Source organism: Scyliorhinus torazame, chromosome 30 (genome assembly GCF_047496885.1).
Source record: "Scyliorhinus torazame isolate Kashiwa2021f chromosome 30, sScyTor2.1, whole genome shotgun sequence".
In the NCBI taxonomy this organism is placed as follows: Eukaryota; Metazoa; Chordata; class Chondrichthyes; order Carcharhiniformes; family Scyliorhinidae; genus Scyliorhinus; species Scyliorhinus torazame.
The window spans coordinates 12,840,009-12,850,659 of NC_092736.1; the positions used below are offsets into that span (position 1 = coordinate 12,840,009).

General features: G+C 47.2%; 1 protein-coding gene across 1 annotated transcript in view; it reads left to right on the forward strand.

Annotated features, from left to right (window-relative positions):
- LOC140404265 (collagen and calcium-binding EGF domain-containing protein 1-like) overlaps window positions 1-709 on the forward strand; it is a 224,022-nt gene extending 223,313 nt beyond the window's left edge. Inside the window, exon 15 of the mRNA XM_072492598.1 lies at window positions 371-709. Within this exon, the coding sequence (XP_072348699.1) occupies window positions 371-562 (192 nt within the window). The 3' untranslated portion in view covers window positions 563-709. The remainder of the gene's footprint in view (window positions 1-370) is intronic.
- Window positions 710-10,651: the final 9,942 nt, after the last annotated feature.

Here is a 10,651-nt window from a genome sequence, read left to right on the forward strand (position 1 = left end):
GGGAGCGTAGGTGTGTAAGATTTTCAAGATATGATGGAAATTAAATAAAATACTCCCTTCAACGATGTTGTATGGAGGGGTTTGCTATGAGATAGGAGGCAAGTTACCGATTTTTTTTCGCCAATAAAGGGGCAATTTAGCGTGGACAATCCACCTACCCTGCACATCTTTGGGTTGTGGAGGTGAGACCCATGCAAACACGGGGAGAATGTGCAAACTCCGCACGGACAGTGACCTGGGGTCAGGATCGAAGCTGGGTCCTCGGCGCTGTGAGGCAGCAGTGCTAGCCACTGCGCCACCATGCCGCCCTCGGAGGCAAGTTACAGATGGGTCATTTTATTCTTGCACTGGATTTTTATTTTACTTCCAGGGCCCTCCTGGATCATTCGACTTCCTCCTACTGATGATGGCCGACATCAGGCACGATATAATCGAACTTCAGGAGCAGGTGTTCGGCGAGCAACGAGGCATAACCATCGACAGTCTGCCCCTGGACACACAAGATGCAGGATCTGGGCAAGAGAAGGTGTTCCCTACACATCCTGGTAGTCACAACAGGTGACCAGATCTTCCAAGATGTTTAAACACCATCTCATCTACTGTTCGCCTGTCTCTATCTCATTGTATTTTTTATGTGAATTAGTCAGATCACACCAATATACTTGTATTGTGCCACAAACTACTTCGATAAAGAAATGTATGTACAGTGCTTAGTTGATATTTGTTTGTGCCAAAGTGGGGCTGTTAAACCCTGTTGCCCATATCCTACCCCACACACATACTCGTCCATCTCTTCAAACATGCTGGGTGCGATTCTCCCCCCCCCCCCCCCCCCCCCCCCACGCCGGGTGGGAGAATCGCCGGGGTGCCGCGTGAATCGTGCCACGCCGCCCCGACCCCCGCAGGCGATTCTCTCACCACCCCCCCCCCCTCCCCCCCGGAAACCAGCGGCACGCGATTTGCACCGGGCCGCTCGGAGAACCGGCGAGCGGCGATTCTCGGGCCCGGATGGGCCGAGCCCGCTACGACACGACTGACTCCCGCCGGCACCGTCCACCCCTGGTCGCTGCAGCCGGGAGCGCTGGGGGGGGATTGAGCTGCCCCAACTGCGCATGCACGGGTTGGCACAACGCCAATTTGGCACCACGTAAGGACGCTGGAGCGGTGTGAACCACTCCAGCGCCGTGCTGGCCCCCTGTGGGGGCCAGAATAGGTTGTGCCCGGGCTCTGTTCACGCCGTCGTGAAACACAACGGCGATCACGATGGCGCGAACACTTAGTCTCCATTTTAGAGAATCGCGCCCATTGAGTTCAAAGTCCTTTTTTAAGAATTAATTTACGGGTGTGGCAAGACCAGAATTTGTTTTCCATCCCTAATTATCCTTGAGAAAATGATGGTGAGCTACTTTCTTGAACCACTTCAGTCCAACGTGACGTAGGTACACCCACAGTGCTGTTAGGAAGGGAGTTCCAGCATTTGACCCTTTGACAGTGGAGGAACGGTGATATATTTCCAGATCAGGATGGTGAGTGGCTTGGAGGGGAACTTGCAGGGGTTGGTGTTCCCAGGTATCTGCTGCCCCGTGTCTTTCTAGGTGGTAACGGTCACAGGTTTGGAAGGTGCTTCCGAACGAGCTTTGGTGAGTTTCCGCAAGGCATATTATAGATGGTTCAGACTGCTGCCACTATGCAACAGTAGTGGAGAGAGTGCATGTTTAATTTGGTGGATGGGAGGCCGAGCAAATGGGCTGCTCTGTTCTGGATGGTATCCAACCTTTTGATTGCTGTTGTAGTCACGTTCATCCAGGCAAATGGAGAGTTTTCTGCCGCACTCCTGACATGTACTTCTTTGCCAATCTCTCCGTGGCTTTGTCTTAACCGACCTCACCGTCTACTTCCTGAACACCAGCCTCCACACTTAACTCTTCCAACTTTGACCATTCTCACATCGATTCCGCGACCTCACCGGATGCTGCAACTGGTGGAGCCCTCTGTTGTTGACTTAGGAGGATATGTTGGACAGGCTGAGCTCATTTCCACTGGAGTTTGGAAGAATGAGGAGGGACCTGATTGAAGTATACAAGATCCTGAACAGTATTGACAAGGCAGGTGCAGAAAGGATGTTTTCTCTTGTGGGTGAGTCCAGAACTAGGGGACGCCATTTTAAAATTAGGGGTCGTCCTTACAGGACAGAGATGAGGAGAATCGTTTTTTCTCTCCAAGGGCTTGTGCGTCTTTGGAACTCTTTGCCTCAGAAGGCGGTGAAAACGGGGTAACTAAATATTGTTAAGCAAAGGTGGATAGATTCTTGTTAGGCATGAGGATCAAAGGTTATCGATGGGAATGTAGAACTCAACACAAGCAGATCAGCCATGATCTTGTTGACTGGTGGAGCAGGCTTAAGGCCTAGTTCTGCTCCAACTTCATATGTTCGTATACAAGGGTAAACCGGTTCTTATATATACTTAAGAATGATGCTCTAACCTTTCCCCAATTAGTGACAAACGCTCTGACCGACAACTAGAGCGTGCACATTATTGTGGCAAGGTAGCAGCGTCACATTTGGGGCAGGGTAGCACAGTGGTTAGCATGGTTGCTTCACAGCTCCCGGGCCCCAGGTCTGATTCCCGGCTTGGGTCACTGTCTGTGCGGAGTCTGCATGTTCTCCCCGTGTCTCCGTGGGTTTCCTCCGGGAGCTCCGGTTTCCTCCCACAGTCCAAAGATGTGCAGGTTAGGTGGATTGGCCGTGATAAGTTGTCCCTTAGTGCCCAACGGTTAGGTGGGGTTACTGGGTTATGGGGATAGGGTGGAGGTGTGGACCTTGGGTAGGTGCTCTTTCCAAGAGCCGGTGCAGACTCGATGGGCCGAATGGCCTCCTTCTGCACTGTAAATTCCATGATTCTGTGTTTGAACAAGCTGTCCAATTTAGTCAAACACCTCCACTTTTTCCTTGCAAATTAGTCCTCTTCCAAGATGCGTACAATTGCCTTTCTGTAGTTCCTATGGAATCTGAATCCACCATGCTTTCACGTAGTGTATTCGCCATGCGTAGAATAAATTCTCCTCACTTCCCACCATTTCGTTTTGCAAATGATATCAAATCATTGATAGTTTCGAAAAGGTGAGGCTAAATTGACCTTCCACAATTTTATGAATGTCAGATTGTGTTTCCGCATGCCTTTGTCATTTTAATTGCTTACCGCAGGTGACACACTTAGTATAGGGTTCGGGTTAGGGTTCCAGGAAATCAAATCATGTTGTATTATAAACTGTGAAATGGCTTTAGTAAGTGACTCCACACGGTCAGCTCAGGTCCTGGGTTTCCCAATTATTCTTATGTATAAAAATAATTTAAAATCATGCAGAGTGTATACTTGCTGTCTCCAAACTGGTTTCCTGTCAGGAGTTTTGATCATCTTTCGTGCCAAAATTCAATATAACTCCATTGCACCTCAAATGTTAATTGGTGTTTGAGATACTGGGACATAACAAACAGCTCTAGGAATGCAGGGCATTTATGTGCTAGTGACTAAATCGCCTACATTGCAGGACAGTTTATGCAGCATTTGACCCAATGTGGCGGCACGGTGGTTAGCACTGCTGCCTCACAGCGCCAGGGACTCAATTCCCGCCTCAGATGACTGTGCGGAGTCTGCTCGTTCTCCCCGTGGCTGCGTGGGTTTCCTCCGGGTGGTCCGGTTTCCTCCCGCAGTCCAAAGATGTGCAGGTTGGGTGGATTGGCCGTGCTAATTTGCACCTTAGTGTCCAATGGTTAGGCAGGTTGACTGGGTTATGGGGATAGGGTGGAAGAGTGGGCTTGGGTAGGGTGCTCTTGGAGAGTGTCAGCACAGACTTGACAGGCCGAATGGCCTCCTTGTGCACTGTAGGGATTCTATTGATAGATTCTACGGATGCCTGTTGTTAGAGCCTGGTTCAAAACTATTGGGCCAACATCATTCTATCATTAAGTGATTGACGCATTCAAATAGCACCTTTTTTAACAAAGGCACTTGCCTCTGAAAAAGGGCAGACAAAGGGGTCTCCAACATGTTCATCGAAACATACACATCTGGGTTCCATACTTTCCTCAAGGCTGGGCTAGATAAGTAGAACATTGGTGAGCACCAGACTGGCTGCGCCCAGAAATTATGGAGTGGTCCACCTCCAACTAGAAATGTTTTCTGGTAGTGGATGGGACCTTCATGGGTTATATTGGCACCCCTGTATGTTGGAGCACACAAGTCAGTTTCCTCAATAATCATTGGATAATTGTCTATTGTGGGGTGTTTTGTGCCACCTGCAGTGCCAACGCTGACACCGTTGTCTGATAGAACTCTGCCACTTTGTTGGCCTCGATCGGGAACGCCCTGTCGAGGCTGCACTTTAGTCATTTCCTGCACTAATGAGCTGGAAGAGTATTCACGGACTGGGCGCCATTTTTAAATGCTGCCCCAATCTTTCAACCCGCTCCGAATACCCACCGCAGCCACCAGACGCCCCCCCCCCACTGCACCCAACTTACCTCTTAGGGGGTCCTTGAGCCCCCTTCACCCCATCTCTTAAGGGCAAGGCAACCCCGGGTCAAATCGTTGGCACGGACAACCTGGTATCTGGGCACCTTGGCACGGCTGGCCTGGCAGTGCCACCTAGGAACCCTGGCGCTGGCAGGGTCGAACTGCCAGGATGCCCGGATGGCAGTGCCAAGGTGCCAGATACCAGGTGCCAGCGGGAATGCCAGGGAGACACCATGCCCAGAGCCTGGCCATCTCCGGGCCTCCAGTAGCTTGGGAGACTCCCTCAGGCACCGCTACACCTGGTCCACGTTTAAATGGACCAGAGCTAAACAGTGCCATGGTGAGGTGTCCCAGGAGAGGCCTCGGGAGAATCCGGCTTAGACATATTTAAATCAGCCGAATGGATCAGTGAGGGCGAGGTCCAGATTGTGATGTCTCGCAAGACCTCGCGAGGAGTTCCGAGCTTCGCAATTCTCGAGAGAGAGAGAGAGAGAGAGCGAGAGAGGCCTCTTGCGAGATTTAATGGCCTCATTGCGTTACCACGTTGGGCGTAACGAGGACATTAGATCGCGCACCATATATCGAGCATTAAAGATCATGCATAGAATCCTGTCCACAAACCTTCTAGTCGCGATTTCTGGTCACACTTCTGTGTCAGCACTGCAAATTGGAATGTCAATATTTCATAGAATCATAGAATTTACAGTGCAGAAGGAGGCCATTCGGCCCATCGAGTGTGCACCGGCCCTTGGAAAGAGCACCCCACTTAACCTGCACATCTTTGGACTGTGGGAGGAAACCGGAGCACCCGGAGGAAACCCACGCACACACGGGGAGAACGCGCAGACAGTGACCCAAACCGGGGAATTGAACCTGGGACCCTGGAGCTGTAAAGCAACCGTGCTAGCCACTGTGCTACCGTGCTATTCCTGTTCAATTTTTTTGTCACAATGCCGGCCCAGGTTCTGGTAATTATATGGCTCTGTGGAGATGTTCCCTGATCATCACCTCTGTATGTATACTCACAAAAGTTTATATTTAATAATCAACAGTGGAAAATTTTACTGGCAATTTACTCTATATTACAAAGATATACACCAGGGCGAGACAGACTCACCAAAGAATGTTAAAGTTTATGACGCTAATTTGTAACTATTTTCTTGTAAAGTATCTCGATAATGCTCTTTACTCTCCAAAAACTGTTCCAATGATTTGTATCTCAGGTTTGTAGTATTCTTAAGGTCTTCATGTTTGATTATACATGTGTCTGATTATAGTGTGAAAAGTATACTCAGGTATCTATTGAGAAATTATTTTTCAATTTTCTCTATTTTGTACGTTTGTCAGTTTTATTTATCCCCTCACAGGTGGCAATCGTTTCAGTCCGATTGCCGGTTGGGAGAGTGAGGAGGTGGAACAGGAAAGTGGTAGTGGAGAATCTTCACGGGAGCACCATCTGATTTTGTGTGTTTCACCGTCATTTCCCCTGCACCACCATCCAATAGTGATGGTCCAAAATTGGGCAGGAGTGGGGTGTTACAATTGGATTCAAGTGAGCCAGATCCGGGAAGCGGGGGGGGGGGGATGGAATTATTCAGGTTCTGCTGGAGGAATCAGCTCTGCCGTGACGCCCCTCAAGGTCAAATTGCCCGCCAACCCCCTCCATTCACTTACCTTCCAACAGGAGAAAGTCGCCATTGAGTGGTGGTCAGAGGGATGTCATGTGGCCAAGTTAAGTCTGTCATTTCATTTCAATCCGCCATTATCACCGGTAACAACTTACTTCCGTTCACCACCTCGAGCATCAGTCAAACCTGAAAGAAGGTGGGGAAACAAAATCAAAATCAAAATTTGCGCCTCCCATTGTTTCAAAAACATGCTTTCCTGTTCCACGTCCACAGTTGCTCATTATTGGCAAATTTTCCCAAGAGTAAATCTGCTAAGCAAAAAGTAATGTACATGTCTGTGGTGTTCTTTGTTTTGCTTATTTAGGATGGTTGGAGGAGTGTTCACAAAGACCACAAAATAGTTTTTAACTTAAACAAAGCTATGATTTTATTCGGGGCTGGTTTAGCTCAGTCGGCTAGAGAGCTGGTTTTGTGATGCAGAACAAGGCCAGCAGCGCGGGTTTAATTCCCGTACCAGCTTAACCCGAACAGGCGCCAGAATGTGGCGGCTAGGGGCGTTTCACAGTAACTTCATACTTGTGACAATAAAAGGTTATTATTATTATTTACACTACTAAACTGGGTTTCGACACTTAGTCCTTTATAGAATTAATCAGTAACAGCCAACTCAACTCACCTACTGCTAATCTCACCACTGGTATAACTATAATCTAACTTTCTGACGCTAATGGCTCTGATGACTTTCACTAGCTATCTCCTGCATACACTCCTCCCCCAAAGGTCGAGCATCACCGCCTTATATAGTTGTATCAGCAGCTCCCTCTAGTGGATATTAATGTACTACATTAACTCTTGTACTGTTGATAGTTATGATAATCCCGCACATGTTTTGCCTGCAATATTTTATAAATCTGACCAACCACGGTTTTGCAAGGTGTTATGGGCCAGGGTTTAAAGAACACTAAAGTATATCATGGAGATCACCTGACCTACAACTGTTTATAGATTTTGGTTATGATGATGGGGTGAAGGGGGCTCAAGGACTACTCTTCAGGTGTTATGCATCAGAGGCCTTAAGCACTTTAAATCACAAAGTTTAGTCTACAAATTCAGTTAACATTTTATAAACACACACAATAAGCATTTTAATCAACCACAAACATACATTCCCCCCACACAGCTACAGTTCTCATGAAGAATATATCTCTCAATAACTTCCTTTTACTGTTTTTACTCAAGTAACAACATCCATAAACGCAAACACCCTTTTTCCCACAAAACAGTAGGTTTGAAATCCTTCCAGAAAACAGGTATCACTTTTAAATTATCAAGTGATCTGGACACCTTTTAGCATATATAGAGAGAGAGAGACCAAAATAAACCTACTTTGTCTGAATGCAGCTCCCAACTGTCTGAACCGAAAGTAAAACACAGAGCTCCCAGCTCAAAATGAAAATAAAAGCCAGAACAACAGCCCAGCTCCACCCACACAAGGACATCACTGAAGCTATTTGATAAACACACATTTCTTAAAGGGACATTCCCATGACAAAGGTCTGTCAGTTATCATTTCCGTTCTGGATCGGTGAGCAATGCCTCGTCTTGTGTGACAACTTGGCTTCCACAAGGACATATATCGCCTAACATGACAAAGTCCTAAATGAGGTCAGTTTCTGAACCCTGTTTCATGCTGCACTTTAACCAGGACTTGGAAAAATCACTCTCCTTAACAGGGGGTGACTCCCAAAAGAATTGCTTCTGTCCTGAGTATGTCACCATTTTTACAAATTCTGAATTTTTAACATGCATGTTTCCGAACTTGGGAGTCGCTGCTTAGGCCAGCATTTATTCGCCATCCCTAGTTGCCCTTCAGGAGTTGGTGAAGGCGCTGCCTTCTTGAACCGCTGCAGTCCATGAGGTATAGGTACACCCACCGTGCTGTTAGGGAGGGAGTTCCAGGATTTTGCCCCAGCGCCGGTGAAGGAACGGCCGATATATATCCAAGTCGGGGTGGTGAGTGACTTGGAGGGGAACCTCCAGGTGGTGGGGTTCATAGGTATCTGCTGCCCTTGTCCTTCTAGATGGTAGTGGCTGTACGTTTGGAAGATGTTGTCTAAGAAACCTTGGCAAGTTGCTGCAGTGCATCTTATAGATGGTACACAAGGCTGCCACTGTGCGTCGGTGGTGGGGGGGTTGAATGTTTGTGGTAGGTGGTACGGGAATTGAACCCGCGCTATTGGCCTCGCTCTGCATCACGAATCAGCTGTCCAGCCAACTGAGTCACATAGATGCAAGGTGCACTTGTGTGAGCGAGAGAGAGAAACAGCAAGAGAGATTAAAGTAACAAGCCCAACCTTCCTGATTGGTCTATTTAAGAGTAGTATTGTGAACGAGGGCAAGCCCACTTAGACAAACAATCCACTCCTCCTGATTGTATACAATTTAGGCAATGAGGTTTAACAATTCCTAATTCATTTACCCTCCCGAGGGAGGTTAATAATCACAGGTAAAACTGGTGGGAAAATAATGCTGAACCATGTCACTGTTCAATCAAACATAAATGCCAGTGAATGTAATCTCCATTACAGTCTGCATTATTCAACCCTGCCCGATTACATTCCACAGATGATATTTCTATTAAAATTGGAACAAGATGTTTCAGAGCCATTTCATCTATATCTGCTTTCTAACCTTCAATCCCATTCTTCACCAGATAATCACCCAGCTCTTTTTCCAAAGTTCTAAGTTTTTAAAAATTCATTTACAGGATGTGGTTAGGCCGGCATTTATTGCCCATCCCTAGTTGCCCTTCAGAAGGTGGTGGTGAGCTGCCTTCTTGTATGCTGCAGTCCTTGGGGTGTAGGTACACCCACTGTGCTGTTAGGGAGTTCCAGGATGTTGCCCCAGCGACAGTGCTGGAACAGCGATATATTTCCAAGTCAGGATGGTGAATGACTTGGAGGGGAACCTCCAGGTGGTGGGGTACCCAGGTATCTGCTGCTCTTGGCCTTCTAGATGGTAATGGTCTTGGATTTAGAAGGTGCTGTCTAAGGAACCTTGGCGAGTTACTGCAGTGCATCTTGTAGATGGTACACATGGCTGCCACTGTTCGTCGGTGGTGGAGGGTTTGAATGTTTGTAGAAGGGGAGCAATCAAGCGGGGCTGTTTTGTCCTGGATGGTGTCGAGCTTCTTGAGTGTTGGAGCTGCACTCATCCAGGCAAGTGGAGAGTATTCCATTACACTCCTGACTTGTGCCTTGTAGATGGTGGACAGGCTTTGAGTGGTTGATGGTGGTCAGGAGGTGAGTTACTCAGCGTAGGATTCCTAGCCTTTGACCTGCCCTGGTAGCCACAGTATTAATATGGCTAGTCCAGTTGAGTTTCTGATCAATGGTAACTCCCAGGATGTTGATTGTCATAAGAATAAAAAAAACTCAGCAGATCTGGCAGCAGCTGTGGAGAGAGGGACAGAATTAACATTTTGCGTCCCCGAAACCGAAGAGAGGAAGGATTCCTCAGATCTCCAACACTCAAGCAATATTTTGACTTTGTGGATGCCATAACTGTTGTTCTGCGTTTACAATTCTGGGTATCTGCTACTCTTTGAGAATGGAAACTGGGGTTTTTCCCCTCAATTTGCAAGTATTGTTTCAGTCCTAACTGTATTCCTTAACTTCACAAACTCCATGTTCATTTTTTTTAAGACCCTAAATTTTGTTACTTGGTGTCTCCCTCCACATGCATCACCCTCACTTTGATAGAAAACCGAAGAGGCCATTTGTGAATGCACGGATATGTTTGGTGTGGGGTTCAGTTCCCATCCTGGATTGATATGTTCACGTTGGGAGAGCGTGCAGAACACTCAACAGTGTTATCACAATCGCAAAATGTTGCACAGACTAGTTCTGTATTCCCTTGAGTAATAGAATATAAGGGGTGATATAAAGGAGTTGTTAAAGATAAGTTGTTCTCACCCCCACAACCCAAAGATGTGCAGGGTAGGTGGATTGGCCACGCTAAATTGCCCATTAATTGGGAGAGAAAAAAGAATTGAGTACTCTACATTTATTTTTTAAATTAATTAAAATTAAAATTAAGAAACTATTTTCTCTGGTGCTTCTCTGGTGGGGCAAGTCCAAACCAAAGGATATCAACTTAAAATTCAAGCTAGGCCATTCTAAGGTGAGGCTGGAAAGAATCTCCTTTCGCAAACTGTGCGTGAGATCAGAAACTCTCCCTTCCAAATATTTGTTGAGGGTGAGGGTCATGTAGTGATCTGTACATCTGTACATACACCAGGGACTACAGACAGATGTGACAGCCACAGCATCACTAGAGGGCAGCATCAGAGACGGGTATAAAGGGTCCAGCCCAAGGGAGGATCCGCCTCTTTCAGAAGCACAGGGCTAGTAAGCAGCAGCAGACAGAGACAGCTCAGCACAGGCAGCTTACCTTAGCTTCACTGGTCATACCTCTTGACTATTATATCTAGTTAAGCTCTGGAAACAG